Below are 16,284 nucleotides of genomic sequence, written 5' to 3' on the forward strand. Positions count from 1 at the left end.
CAGGTAGGCCAAGAAGAAAGGCCGCCACCTGGAATACCGGTCCTGCATCCACAGCTCCTGCAGAGGAGCCGGCGACCTGAGCACAGTGACAGCGGCAGCGACACGACGGCCCAGCTGGCAGGTGATGAGCTGCAGCAGGACCAAGCACATCCTGGCGTGTCAACCCTGCAAGGCCTACGCTGCAGGCTGCCAGGGGCCCAGCAGACTCGCCTGGGTGAAAAATTGCCCCAGCCCCAGTGATGGTGAACTTTGTCAGAGTATCGGGACAGAGATTAACTGAATTCTGAATGCACCTGTGTTATAACTTACTGAGAGGTGCAGTCAAGGCTAGGCAACGGGAATGTGATCCTTAGTGTACTGGTCCGGGAAAAAGAACTTTGAAAAAACAGGCTAAGAAAGCAGAATAAACTAATTCAGCTCACAGCACTACAGGGAGAAAAACAGCCACTTTTAAGTTTCTGAGAACTAACGCAGGCAGAGAGAAAAAAAGAGAAAGACATCACCATGGAACTTTAAACTGACTCCAAGGAAGCTAAAATTATGATTTGAAATGAATAATGACTTCAGAACAAGAGAATTTTGACCTGGGAGTGAGAAGCAGGTAGATCTGGGGCCTAGCAAAACCAACAAACTGAACCAGATGGCCTGATGTCTAGACTAGACTAGACCAGACTGGCTGTTCTCGGTTATGCCACAGGGGTCCCCTCATCACGCTGCACTCCCTTCACCAACATCTGCCTGCGAGTCGGGACCCAGGCCTGCTCTCTGAGCTGGGCATGGCACCGGGAACATACAGGTGTCAAGAAACTTAATAGGAAACTTAATTACCTATTTCAAGTTCAAGAGAAAGGAAACCTACTATTATTTACCCACCGGCAGAGAATGTACTCCTACATTTTACTGCAAACAAAAGAAAAGAAAAGAAAAAAAAGTGGCTGCATTGTAACTCTACATGCCTAAGACCGTCCTAGAAAATCAGAACCGAATATGACATACAGTGGGGGAGCAAGAGCCTCCGGCTAAACTTTAGAAGAAAAAGGAAACGTCTGTGAAACGGCCAGACACAAAGTTAACTGAACTAGATCTTTCTGACTGTAGAAGCTCTGGGACTTTCTTTTTTTTTTTTTTTTTTTTTCCCCAAGTTCCCTTCTCTTTCCTTTGCCATTCTGAGTTGAAAAATCAAGAAAAATGTTTACGCTGTATAATAACCCACCTTCTTGTTATAGCACCAATAAATGCCAGAGGTTCCTAAACGCTCGAAGAATATCTGTTTCACATCCAGAAGTAGGTTACTGTTCTCTAGAAAATATGTCACATGGTTCTCCAGGATGAACGAAGGGTCTCAAATCTAGCTGTCAGCTACTGGCCACAATTATGGGGAAAGGATCCCTCATTTTTCTCCCAGGCAGCTTCCCTCTCCTCCCCTTCTGACCCCCTCTCCCTCACCAGCTCCTGAAAAGGCCAGGACTTTGAAGGGTGACACTACAGCAGGGAGATGCACAGGCTGCTCCCTCTTCCTGGGACCGAAAGCACCTCCCAGCCTGAAACACAACCTCACAATCCAAAGTGTTAAATCATCTGTCACTGGAGACCAGCCTGGGGGAGATTATTTTAAAGGGCGATGCAGTCAAGCGGTTACATGGGAGGCTGAACATACACCCGAAAGAGAAAACTTTTAAAAATACTGTTATGGGCTTCCCTGGTGGCGCAGCGCTTGAGAGTCCGCCTGCCGATGCAGGAGACGCGGGTTCGTGCCCCGTTTCGGGAAGATGCCACGTGCCGCGGAGCGGCTGGGCCCGTGAGCCGTGGCCGCTGAGCCTGCGCGTCCGGAGCCTGTGCTCCGCAAATGGGAGAGGCCACGACAGTGAGAGGCCCGCATAACGCAAGAAAAAAAAAAAAATAAAATAAAATAAAATAAAATAAAAATAAAAATACTATTATGTAAACTGAGGCTGGGATAAAACTGCAGCATGGCGACACACAGTTTCCAAACATACCGTATGTTAACTCACCGAAATGGAGGTGTAGATGTGTTCTAGAAAACTGTGTCAGATGACTCAAGGTCTTCTACTTAGGAAAATAACACTGATGGTAGAAATGCAGGTAAAGGGGGGAATAAAATTTTATGATTTTCAGTAATTAAATTAATAAATGCAAATAGACATTCTGTTTCATCTGTATCCTAAAAGTTAATAATTAAGAGTTGATCAAACCCTCTTCTTTGCAACTTCGTAAGAAAAATATAGAAAATACTTTGGGAACAGTGATTCATTCACATACAAAATCTGAAGGCCACACAGTGAGTGGATAAAGGCAGTTTCTAGATTCAGGCTACTAAGAATTTTAGACAGGCATCATCACTGACCAATGGTTGCTATAACAACTAGGCAAGTTACTTGCGTTTTGGAGATCATGTTTCTGACAGCACTGGAGGAGGGCTACTACCACCAACCCCCGTGGGTGACGTAAGCCTTAAATAACATGTGGACGGTTCTTAGCACAATGTCTGACACACAGGACTCAAATGGTAGCTATGATTTCATAGATATTATTTCATAATATCTAAAGAATTAAAGTCAGATGCTTTAGACTCAGTTCAGATTCTCCACTCCTACTAAATATATGCAGTTATTATTTTCTCAGACAAAACTGGAAAAATAATACCCAATTTAATAGTATTCCTAAAAAAATTAAAATTGAAGGTGTCAGAACTACAAATTATAGTTATTGGTAGAATAAAAGAACTTAGTAATTGCAGCACGCAGACAAGTCTCTACTTTCTCTGAGTTCTAAGAGCAAAACATTTGATTGGGCTAAGGAACAATATGAGGTGGTCAAAAATTACAACTAATAAATTCCCCAGAGACAAACCAGCAGCTAAATTTCCATGATGTCTACACTAGGGCTCCCCTGTTGTTTGCACACCAGGAATCCAACTAAGTGCCTTACCGTCTCACAACTGGAATCACCATCTTTATATCTATTACTTACAAGAATTTAAAAAACAACAACAACAACAACAACCCATCATACCTAGCAAGCCACAACCCTCGAGTGGGTCAATATCCTCTAATTTGCAAAGATTCTACTGTCCTTAAAAGTGTTCTACATATCACAACCCAGCAGTTCCACTCCTGCATATATATCTAAGAGAATTAAAAACACATGTCCACACAGAAACTCATATACAATATTCACAATAGCCAAAAAGCAGAAACAACCCAGATATCCATTACTGATGGATAAACAAAATATGGAATACGCATTCAACTCAGACGTAAAAAGGAATGATGTGCTGACACGTGATACAAGGATGAAGCCTGAAGACATTATGCTAAGTGAAAGAAGCCAATCACAAAGGCCAGACACTGTGTGATTCTATTTATGTGAAATGTCCAGAACAGGCAAATTCACAGAGACAGAAAGTAGGTTAGCAGTTGCCAGAACCTGGGGGAGAACAGAATGGGAAGTGACTGCTAATATGGGTACAGAGTTTCTTTGGGGGGGGGGGGGGACACAGGACGGTGATGAAAATACTCTAAATTTAGACAGCAGTTACGCTTGCACAACACGGGACTATACTAAAAACTGCTGCATTGTACACTTAAAAAGGGGTGAGTTTTTTGGGTATGTGAATTATATTTCACTAAAGCTGTTTTTTTAAAGTATTTTACAGTGTAAGTATATACACATTTATGAATATCTGTACATACTTACAGTAAGGTTTAAATTTAGAGATAGACATATAGTTTCATATCTATTTAAGTTAATGTTAATTTTTTCAGATTATAAAACATTAGCATAGTTGAGGGCATACTGGAATATCGCATTGACAATCACTGATACATATTAAAGATTTACTTAAATCTCCACTGAACTGGCAACTTTAAACTCCTAGAACCAGCAACCTGCTCTTTGGTGAGTTAGCTTAAATTGCAACTGCTTGTATTTGAATGGAATCAAGAAACTCTACTAGTTAAATAATATGTCTTGGAGTACAGGTGTCCCTCGATACCTGTGGGGGACAGGTTCCAGGAACGCTCCCCGCCAACAATACCAAAACCCGTGAATGCTCAAGTTCCTTATGTAAAGTGGCTAGTACAGTTGGAGTTCCGCATCTGCGGATCAGGAGGGCCGACTGTATACAACAGACAACGTATCCTTCGTAGCACACAGCGGTCCCCTGCACCCATCGTGGACCACATAATAGTGAGTGAAACACTTGAACACATTATTTGTAAAACAAGGCCATGACAGTACAACTTTTAGCTCTATGTGGTGACCCTTTAGACGGGAGTCAGCAAACCTGTCCCTTAAAGGACCAGACAGTAAATACACAGCTCTGTGGATCAGACCGTTTCTGATGCAAGCTATTCCACTCTGCCCCCATGGCATGAAGGCAGCCCGGCACAATATAGAAACCAATGCTCCCCGGCTTTAACCAGCGTTGTCCAGCAGAACTTCCTGCAATGATAAAAGTAGTCTATTACCTACTGAGCACTTGGAAACACGGCTACCACGACTAATGATTTCAAATGTAAACAGCCACGTGCCGCTACAGGCTGCTGTCCTGAACAGCACTGCTTTAGACTACCAAGCAGCCAATTTCATCTCTGCTCAAAACAAAGAAGAGTAAATGAGTTAACTTTTAAAGCAAAAAACGAGTCTTACATTACAGGATGAACTGGAAGAGAACACGTGACGTAAAATTTCTAACAACTCACGGGTCAGACCAGTGAATAATCAAAATCCTAAGCAGATCGATCACAGCTCAAGCAGGAGGATACGTGTAGAGTTCCATGTATCTGGATTTTGCCATGCTTTGTCTGGTATACACTTGCTGGATTCCAGCTCTGAGGTCGTCCCAGATCTGGTCAAGGCCAATCTGCTTCAGTCCATGGGGATTCTGACTCCTGTTGGATGACATTGCTGAATAGTATTCTGAAGTCGTCCAGTGCAGCAATCCTTATTCAAGGTACAGCCACTTCTCCATTAGATGAAAACAGACAGTATCATTCCAGATTTATTCACAGCAGTTCAGAAAGGACGTCCTTTAAAGGCAGAGAATGAAATCTCATCGCAGGCAAACCTGAAGAAATAAAGGGAACTAATTAATCCTTTTTCAACATCCTGCGCTGGGGTGGGAGCGGGGGTGGGACAGGATGCCTGCCACACGGCAGAGACGGTCTGCAGGCCTCAGGAGGTACCACTCTAATCCAGAGAGCGTTTCTCTTTGTGTGGAAACACACTCATATTACATGGTCTGTGCTTACAGAGACGTTTAGTTCAAAATCATTATGACTATTAGTGCTCACAAGAAAAGCTGGGTAAAACGGACACAAGCACAACCAACATGTTACTTTGCCGGCCTTCTAAAGGTATCAAAACTTAAACTATATTACTTGACCTATGTGACAGTTAGAAAGACAAACTCAAAGGGAAAAAGGCAAAGGAAATTTCCAGAAAGAGAAACAAAAATAGCTAGTACAAAAAGCCAAACATTCAATCTCACTAGTTACCTGTGAATTTAAAACACTTTTTACTTAGCATCTGGCAAAATGCAAATGTTGTGGAGGCTGAAGGTGAGGGAAATGGTCACTCTGCCCCCACTCCCCCCCACCCCCCGCTTTTGGTGCCGAGCGCCCGGCGGCTCGTGGGATCTTAGTTCTCCGCAATCAGGGATTGAACCTGGGCCCCGGCAGTGAAAGTGCAGAGCCCTAAACGACTGGACTGCCAGGGAATTCCTGGTCACTCCCTTTTCAGAAGGGAACTGGGCAAGAATTACCAAAATTTAAAATGCTCCCTCAATTTAGAGAGACCCGGGTTTGAAGCTCAGCTCCATACCTACAAATACGTGGTCTTGGGCAAGTTACTTAACTTCTCACTGCTCTAAGCCTCAATTTCCCAGCCTGAAAAATGGGGGCAAATCTATTAACACATAGTAAACACGTGACAAGTGGTAATGGCTATTATTTCTAAGTGAATGAAGCTACTGCAAAATACAATTAACAATGCCTCAGGATTATGGATCCACAGATAAGGAACTTCAGCTATCCAATACTGTATTAAGTCAGTACTTCCCAATACAAAACATTACAGACATACTTTAAGGACTGTCTATGTACATCACATCAAAATGTGGAGGCTTTTTTTTTTTTTTTTTGCGGTACCCGGGCCCCCAAGAATGAAGCTACTGCAAAATACAATTAACAATGCCTCAGGATTATGGATCCACAGATAAGGAACTTCAGCTATCCAATACTGTATTAAGTCAGTACTTCCCAATACAAAACATTACAGACATACTTTAAGGACTGTCTATGTACATCACATCAAAATGTGGAGGCTTTTTTTTTTTTTTTTTGCGGTACCCGGGCCTCTCACCGTTGTGGCCTCTCCCGTTGCGGAGCACAGGCTCCGGACGCGCAGGCTCAGCGGCCATGGCCCACGGGCCCAGCCGCTCCGTGGCACGCGGGATCTTCCCGGACCGGGGCACGAACCCGTGTCCCCTGCATCGGCAGGGGGACTCCCAACCACTGCGCCACCAGGGAAGACCTGTGGAGGCTTTTAAACAAGTATTTGTGGCGCAAAACTAGGAAACACTGAATTCTTTTAATGGCTCCAAAAAATAAATGTTGTTGGGACGTAAATGGTATCTGGAACAGGAAGAATGGGTTGTCAAAGTCTGCAAGGGATTCAGTGCATCCTGCATCTTCAACGGCATTATAGAGCTCTCCGTAGGCTAAGGCACATTTAAGGACAACGTAGGTCACGCATATGGATTAAGTCTGAACTTCGGAAGCATAAATCATCTCTAATATTTATAACCTAAGCTATGGGACTTAACATTTTATGAAACCACAACATCATTCCTGATCCTGAAAATATTTTATGTCATACATTCAAATAGGTATGTCCAAATGTGAAATATAACGATGTCCAACAAGAACGAATCCCCAAGTTTTAAGAAACTAACAGCTCAGCAACCGCTTTTCAAGTGTTTCCTAATATAATTTCAATCTGCCTTCCCTCTGCCTTGGATGGTACATACTAACGCCCCACCTGACAGGAATCAGGGCACTGCGGACTGGCAGTGCCACCCGACAGCGTCCTTATTTAAACCTACACTCCATTCCCTGCCACTTACTTAGCTTTTCCCTAAAGGGAAATTATCACTTTAATTTCCCAGACTCACAATTCAGGTAATTCTACCTTAGATCATAAGCTTTCTCAGGCCCACCTAGATGCTCTATTTACTTCCTTTTCTTCTCTTCTAATTTCTACCGGCAACTGAAAATGTTCAACTTTCCCCATTTTTTAAAACTCATTTAAAAAAATTTATTTATTTATTTGGTTGTGCTGGGTCTTAGTTGCGGCACGCGGGCTCCCTAGTTGTGGCATACACGCGGGATCTAGTTCCCCGACCAGGGATGGAACCCGGGCCCCCTGCATTGGGAGCGCAGAGCTTTAACCACTGCACCACCAGGGAAGTCCCTCGACTTTCCCCATTTTTTTTTTTTTTTTTCTCTTTTTGGAGCTGGAATCTCAGTTTCAAATATCATCTTCCTAGGGCCTCATATACATCTTACTGATAGAGTACACTGTAAATAAGATATGATCTAACAGAAATACTAAGGCAAGAGAAAGTAGGGAGAAAAAAAGACCTGGAATAATTGAGGCTTAATTTGACTCTCATAAGAAATGTTGGTTCTCAGGAACTAATGTACAGCATGGTGACTATAATTAATACTGTATTGTATACTTGAAAGGTGCTGAGAGTAGATCTTCAGCATTCTCAACACACACACACACACACACACACACACAAGCTGACTATGTGAAGTGATGGGTGTGTTAAAGATCATGATCTTGATAATCATTCCACAATGTATAGTTATAACAAATCATCACATTGGGCACTTTAAATGTATATAATTGTATTTGTCAATTATTCCTCAATAAGGTTAAAAACCCAGAAATGTTGGTATTTATAGAAAAAATAAAAGCATTCTGAGATAATAGCAATCCCATTAACAATTTAAATCTGTATAGCTGGTACTTTATAGTTTACAATGCAATTGCAAATTATGCAGCCTTAAAAAACTCCTTTTAGCAGATCAGGAAAAAAGCATCAACCACTGCGCCACCAGGGAAGCCCCCCCATTTTTATCTTTACCTCACCTTATCATTTCAACTGGGTACCTTAAAAAAGTAAATTCAATCATGACACATAAGCATAGGATGGGGATGTATCAACCCTTCTTTCTTCAAACCTCCATAAGCCAACCACTCACAACGTTCATCTCCCGCCCAGACTTCTTCTCTGAACTCCAGGCCTATCTCTGTATCCAGTTCACGTCTTCTCCTATGTCTCAAACCCAGCAGATCCACAACTGGACTCAGGATCTTCCTCCAACCTCCATTCTCCACCAGTACTGCCCACCTCAGTAAGTGGCAACTCCACGTACCCACACAGCAGAAACCTGGGAATAATTCTAATGCCTTATCCCTCATCTTTCACATTCAGTTGCTATAGATTTTAACTCTCAAGGTCATTTCAAATCCACTCACTCATCTCTATTTCCTCTTCCAATAACCATCACCATCCTCTCTTACCTGGACCACTATTTCCATAGGCTGAACTGGACTCCCATACCTCCCAGTATTTATGTCACTCCCCATCTATTCTTCACACAGCAGTTGAGTCTAAAACTGTCACTCTGACTAGGCTGTCATCCTGAGAGCAAAGGCAGCCTGCAGCAGAGAAATCCTTACTACGGCAGAGTCACATCTCTCTCCTCGTTTGCCTCTTACAAAACTCCCCCTTCACCCCCCTGGGGACAGCCACACAGACTCTGCCCTCCTTTCTTGGACGTGCCAGTCCCCTTTCCACTCCTGAACTCCTGCTGCTGCTTCTTCCCGGAAAGCTCCTCTTCGTCAAGTTCTCTTCCAGCCACAGAAGACACACTAGGGAACTCCCAGGCGAGGTTCAGGTTCGCCCATTTCCAGGTCTTTCCCGTCTTAACTCTCATTCAGAGTCGACACTCCACGGCTGTGTCTTTACTGGGACTCTCTCCCTGTACCGGTGTGAAGGATCCCCAGGCAGAGAAGCCGTCTCTTCACTCACCAGTGTCTCTGAGCCCACTTCAGAGCAGGCGCAGAGCTCCATCAATGTCTTGAGTGAATAAACGAGAGAGTAAATTAAGGAATCGATGAGTTACATGTTTTGACAGGATTTAGAAATAAGGAAATACCAGCATCATGGAGCATCTAAACTCGCCCCAGATGCCCCTGGAGCATCTCCACAAATTCTATCTTGTTCCCTTTCAACTTTTTCCTTCAAACACTAGATTTTAGGCTAAAATTTATTTCTTGCTGTTTCACTTAGTCATGTTTTGTATTATCCTGGTCACTGCAAATGTATACATTTTTTAAACACAGTTTTTAAACAGACTTATGAGAGTTACAGAAATCTAGTGACCATTAATATTTATCTAACAAATATTTAGTAGGAAGCGACCCTTTTCCCAGCACTGTCCTCTGCCCTGGTTAGGTACTGTTAATAGTAAATCAAAGAAGACGTGGTCCACTTCCATAACACCACTGCCATGGGATAAAACATCTAAGAGGTTAACATACACATCTTTGGTACATAACCCACTTGTAAACTGGAAACTTTATGTACCAGGTATTTGTGCCAAAAGTGTTTGCTCATTAAGAGCCAATTACAGTCCCAGACAATTAGAGGTTTAACCTTAAAAGATGGTTCTGGCCCTTCCTTTTACAGATGAAGAAACGGACTCAAAGAAGCAATCAGAGCTGATCAAGGTGACAATGCTAGGAAGTGGCAGGACCCCAGGCCAGAGCTCTGGATTCTCAAGCCAGTATTCCCCAACACTCTAGTCTGAACTTTAGATTCTTTGATTTTTTTTTGCGGTACGCGGGCCTCTCACTGTTGTGGCCTCTCCCGTTGCGGAGCACAGGCTCCGGACGCGCAGGCTCAGCGGCCACGGCCCATGGGCCCAGCCGCTCCGCGGCATGTGGGATCCTCCTGGACCGGGGCACGAACCCGTGTCCCCTGCATCGGCAGGCGGACTCTCAACCACTGCGCCACCAGGGAAGCCCAGATTCTTTGATTTTTAAGGTGTCAATAAACAGGGAAACCACTAACAGAGCCATAAGAAAAATAGACAAAGAGATTCACCAGTTATCGATTAATCTTACAAACCCAAATAGCTCCAAAGAGTTGATAGTCTGAAAGAACAAACCAGTCTTAATCATATCAATATTAAATCTATTTAAATAGTTTGAAATTTAAGAAAGCTGGGCTGGGGGAAAAAAAAAAAAAAGCCTGACTTTTTAAACTAAGAACACTGCAAACATCAGAGCAGTGTAAAGTCAGGGTAGCACTTGTCATACCAACCTCACCCCGAACCCTGCCCCAGAGGCAAGGTTAAGATACAGCAAATAAAACGGTCAGTGATTTTCCTCACAATACCTCGTTGTCCTCACTCATCAGCACCCCAGTGTGTTCTTTATTCCTCATAGTGTACATCTGATTTCAGTTATAAGCTTACTCTGTCAAGAGTCACTAGTATTCTAAGATCAAAAACAACCTTTTCATGTTGAAATGTCAAGTCTACTTTATCAGGCACGTTCTAGGTCTACACGTGGAAATCTGGTGCCACAGCAAATCTCAGCTTATGTGGAGACTATGCCGAAAATGCAGCGAAGTATTCTACTGCTTTTAGGTGCTTTATTGTTTTCCCTTTGAAACTACTCATTCCCTTTTTCTAGTTGTCTCCACTAAGATTCCAAAATTCATATAGAGTTGATCCAAGTTTCACAATTCACATGTCCTTATTGACTTAATTGAGAAGTTTGAAGAGGATAACCTTATCTTATATTTTTAACATCCCCCAGTGAGCCTCACATTTATATATTTAACATTCATCACTTACACTACAACAAACTAAATCTAAAGGGAAACGTTAAAAGTCAGTACATCAGAAAAAGGTCCTAAAAATCAGGTCACATGCTGATAGCAGCTGACCTGCTGGGCTCAGGCTGAGCGCCCAGAAGCAGATGCTGGGACAGAGTTTGGGTGGAGGATGCTTCTTAGGGATGACACCTGTGAGGGGCAGGGGAGGAAGCAGGACTGGGCAGAGAGGGAAGGGAACTGTGAGATGGTCCCCACCTGGCAGGCAGCTGGGTGCCCAGCACTGCCCAGACATGGCACGGAGGGCTGCAGAGGCAGCCTTTCTGCTCCTGCCGGCTCAGTCCCTGCAATGGGCCGGGCATGGCGGCGCTAACTGGAGGCCACCTGCTGACCATGCACAGGAGTCAAGTCTTTCCCTGACGGGGCACCTGGGTGGGGCCCAAATGGACCCAAGATGCTTTGCTCACGGAGGTTTCCACCTTGGGGTGTGTGTGGGTTTGTGTGTCTGGATTTCACCTGTTTATGCAGCACTCAGTGTCTGACTATAAAACTGTTTGGAGTAATAAAGTACAATAATAGAGGTGCCCATAAAAGACTGGCTTAGGGGCTTCCCTGGTGGCACAGTGGTTCAGAATCCTCCTGCCAATGCAGGGGACACGGGTTCGAGCTCTGGTCCGGGAAGATCCCACACGCCACGGAGCAACTAAGCCCGTGCGCCACAACTACTGAGCCTGCGCTCTAGAGCCCGCGAGCCACAACGACTGAGCCACAACTGCTGTGCGCCTACAGCCCGTGCTCCGCAACAAGAGAAGCCACTGCAGTGAGAAGCCCACGCACCGCAACAAAGAGTAGTCCCCCCACACACACACACAAAAAGAGTAGTCCCCGCTCGCCGCAACTAGAGGAAGCCCGCACGCAGCAGCAAAGACCCAACGCAGCTCCCCCCACAAAAAAAAAAAGACTGGTTTAACTGTCAATGTTGAATTTTCAGGAATAAACCACTTTACAAACCATATACCCTCCATCTCATAACCAGGCCATCAAAAACTATCAATAATCTTAATCCGACCTCATTAAAAGTCAGAGGCGTAAATGGCTTTGGGGTAAGGGCTAAAAATATTTTCCCAATAATTCACATCACAGAGCCAAAAAACTTAGGATGCTCAAGAAGCCGAGAGATATTAAAAACAAAAAACAAAACGAAACGAAAATATACACTTGGGAAATCGGGTGGTTTTCAAAAGTACTCTGTTACAGTAGGTCCCTGGCATCACAGGGTTTACCAAATGCAGTGATGAATATCCAGGAGGAACACTCAAGATTTCGGAGGTAGAATCTGCAGATTTGCCACTTCACCATTTGGAAGCACAGGCCCAAGCACAGGAGACCAAGGCATAAAATGCAGCCAACCAAGGGCAGGAACCCACGGCACAGCAGGCCGTAGCGTCCCACCCCAGAGCCTGGCTCAGAAGCCTGCATGAGTACACTGCTCGCCCACCCGCCCTCCCTTCACCCTTCTCTCTCCCAGAAAGTAAAGATAACGGAGCAGAACCCAGGAGCCAAAATAAACAAAGGCATCTAACAGAAGGGAGGTTGTCTATTTAAGGCTTTGCCTCACGGAAGAGACTGTTGTTCCAAAGGGATATGAAAACCAACAGAATCAATATTAAACAAGTTTTCTAACAATTCAAATCGTGAACGAATCAGCCTGCTTCTCAAGATTAATGGTGCATAAGATTCCTTCCTTGAGTACAAGTGTGAACTAACCAAATGACCTCCAAGAATCCTGCAAAATACATCCTCTTTGATATCAGTAATTCACAGTTTCATTAGTAAGGAAAGGGCTTTCTTAAAAGAGCACTTATAACAGCCATCTACAGACGCTGACTGGAATGTCAACTGAACAGATCATTGAGGGAATCTGGGGAAATGCTAACTTTACTGAAGCTAAATATTTTGTTTGCTACAAGACTTCAGAGGCCTTGATAAGTGAATGTGTCTTATGAATTTCCATCAGAAAAACAGTATAAAGCATCTCCTACTCAAACTGACTTGGCCAGAGCGTATTTTTTCCTGAACATATCTCAGGACTGGACTTTCAAGAAAACACTAATGTTTCAGGGAACAACATAACTTTAAAAAAATGGGGTGGTGGTGGTGGTAAATCTGTGCTGATCGCCACAGGGTCCAAACTCTCTTGGGATCAACCACACAATGTTCTGTAACGTTTCCATTTAACAATGAGATAAACCTCACTCCACTTAATGAAATATGCCTCACTGGTTTTGTGAGCATATACTATTCTACTGTTCATCACACTAGCACCCTGCTAGAGAGCTTCTAGGTGTTGACTTTTTAACAGCTGTAAGTAATACTGCAACAGGCAGCCTCCTATGGATTTCTCTTCTTTGAGCATACTTTGAGCATATATGATAAACACCCATGAGTATCTACAGGATAAATGGACCATGGAACCACTTACCAGGACAGAACACATCAGAGGGAAAACAGGCGGGAGATAGTTTACTTTTGGACCCAGTGAATCTGAGGTGCTTGAGAGCTCATCTCTGATGGGCACTGCTTCAGGCTGGGAACCAGAGTTAATCAGAGAAATTACAGAAAAAGATGGGCCCAAACTGAATCCTGAGGAACATTTAGAAACTGACTAGATGCTGGGGAACCCAGAGTTCGTACCTGCAAAGTTACAGCCAAAAGCAACGAGAGCTGTCCTGGAGGCCAGAGAAGGCCATGGCTGGCTGGGCTTAAGGAGGTCGCTGCCATTTACTTCCTGTATGATCTTGGGTAAATCACTTAATATCTATGAGGGTCAGGGTTGAATGTGGCCACGCAGTGTTAGATAAATGCCAGCTGTTATTTTCATCATCGTGACAGTATCCGAAATGTAGCTTCTGACTTTAGTTCTACGTACGTCACTGGGGACCCGAGCAAGGCAGGTTTCACTGGTTTTAAGGGAGGAATCAAACTGGAGTGGGCTGGGAGGGACAGTAAGGCAGACTGCCGTTAGGAATGCTAGCCATGGAGGCGTGAAGAGGCTGCAAGGGGATGCGACAACTGGGAAAGGCCCGGTGTCCTCATCCTCTCTCCAGAGAAAGAGCACGGGACGGGAGGGCAGTGGGCTGTGGCTGGGAGGCCGGGCCCGAGAGGAGCTGACGTGAGGTGGACGCACCGAAGGCCACGTCGCCTGCGACAGGGTGACAGGGCACAATGGCGCTGCAGGCGGGCTGAGCAGTCGGGCAGCACCGGGGGGACGAGCGGAGCCCCCAGACCGCCCTCGACAGGAGCCCATGGGACGCTGAGGAAGAGGGACGGCCACACCTCGGCTTCAGGGGCCTTAGGCTCTGAGGAAGAGCAAGGAGGCTGAAGGCGTGTGGAGAGAGGCTTCCGAGGAGTTTCCCATTCCTGGAATTGGGCTCCAGAAGGTTCCATGAAGAACTAGGTGGGGAAAGCAGGGATGGCAGGGAGGACCGGGGTAGGAATCTGGGTCGATGGGGACAGAAAATGCAGCTACGGGGGGTTAGTTCAGAGATGGGAGAGACCCTGGGGAGACACAAGGGGACTCAGGCCGCTGGTTTCAGTAGAGGTTCCAATTTATGGGACGGGGCATGGCCCTCGGCCTGGACCACATCTCACCAGCTAAGCTCCGTGCATGCTCCTAATGTGTTATATTATTCCCCCAACAAGTCCTAAATACAGAACAGACAGGAATATAAGTTAAGACTTTAATGAACGTAACTGCATTTCTACACTAGGGGAGAAACCCACAAATTTAGAAATAATAAAAGAATTGTGTCCCCTGCTCAATTTCACCTCTAACACTCAAAAAAACCCAGATACCACTTTTGTCTATTAAGGCAGTACTGATAGTTGCCTCTGTTCCTATAAATTAAGACCAAACACACCTAGCAGATGCTTTTGCACAAGCCACAGCTGAACAGGGTTAAATAAACAAAGCAAAATCAATCAAATCAGAATTGTAACAGGAATACATGAAACAGGGTTCTTCAAAAAGACCACAGCTGCTTCAGTTACGTGACTGCTTCTGAAAAAATGTAAAAAGATAAAAACAAAGCATGGACTTAAACTGTTACAGTATAAAGCATTAGAGTAAATGAAAATACAGTTAAAATTCACTGTTAAAAAAATCAAACAAGGCGGCGAAATGTAGCTTTTCTAGTTTACTAACATTTCAAATCTGATTAAAATGTGAACGATCCTGGGTATTACTCAGTAATTACTTATTTTCTAACACTTGCTTAAAAGTATGCAGAACCCCCGGCTTTCACCTGCAGTGTGGCACGTAAGATATGAAATGTACGATAAAACAGTGATTTAGACCTAGAGGAACGTTTGCCTATGCAAACCAAGAAATATGCAAACATGCATTTGCCATATGTTTATAAGAATGAGAACAAAAACGCAAACCTAGAAACAACCCACAAGTTCACCAACAGGAGAATTCAAAAATAAACTATAGGAAAGTCACACAACAGACCACACACAACTCAACTTCGGCTACTTCAACACAGATAAATTTTAGAAAAGAGTCTAGAGCGAAAGAAGTGACAGGAATTCATATTGTATGATACCATTTATATGTATGAGAGTTAAAAAAACAACAACAACAAACACAGGAGAGGAAAGCCAAGGAACTCCTGGGGTTGCCAGAAGCTGGAAGGCAAGGAAAGATCCTCCCCTGATGGCGTGGAGGGAGCATGGCCCTGCCGAAACCCTGACTTTGGACTATAGTTTGCAGAACTATTCAGGTCATGAATGCATGGTCTTAAAACCACATTAATGGGAGGAACCAAGATGGCGGAATAGAAGGACGTGCTCTCACGCCCTCTTGCGAGAACACCAGAATCACAACTAGCTGCTGGACAATCATGGACAGGAAGACACTGGAACTCACCAAAAAAGATACCCCACATCCAAAGACAAAGGAGAAGCCACAATGAGACGGTAGGAGGGGCACAATCACAGTAAAATCAAATCCTATAACTGCTGGGTGGGTGACTCACAGACTGGAGAACACTTACACCACAGAAGTCCACCCACTGGAGTGAACTCTGAGCCCCACGTCAGGCTTCCCAACCTGGGGGTCTGGCAACGGGAGGAGGAATTCTTAGAGAACCAGACTTTGAAGCCTAGTGGGAATTGATTGCAGGACTTCGACAGGACTGGGGGAAACAGAGACTCCACTCTTGGAGGGCACACACAAAGTAGCGTGCGCACAGGAACCCAGGGGAAGGAGAAGTGACCCCAGGGGAGACTGAACCAGACCTACCTGCTAGTGTTGGAGGGTCTCCTGCAGAGGCGGGGGGGGG

General features: G+C 44.6%; 1 protein-coding gene across 2 annotated transcripts in view; it reads right to left on the minus strand.

The window, feature by feature from the left end:
• The window catches only part of CUL1 (cullin 1), a 111,242-nt gene that overhangs the window by 64,582 nt on the left and 30,376 nt on the right, over window positions 1-16,284 (minus strand). For both annotated transcript variants that reach the window (XM_007469867.1, XM_007469866.1), the window contains exon 2: window positions 4,788-5,089. In XM_007469867.1, the coding sequence (XP_007469929.1) occupies window positions 4,788-4,927 (140 nt within the window). In that variant the 5' untranslated portion in view covers window positions 4,928-5,089. The remainder of the gene's footprint in view (window positions 1-4,787; window positions 5,090-16,284) is intronic.

Source organism: Lipotes vexillifer, unplaced genomic scaffold, assembly GCF_000442215.2.
Source record: "Lipotes vexillifer unplaced genomic scaffold, Lipotes_vexillifer_v1.1 scaffold472, whole genome shotgun sequence".
Classification (NCBI taxonomy): Eukaryota; Metazoa; Chordata; class Mammalia; order Artiodactyla; family Lipotidae; genus Lipotes; species Lipotes vexillifer.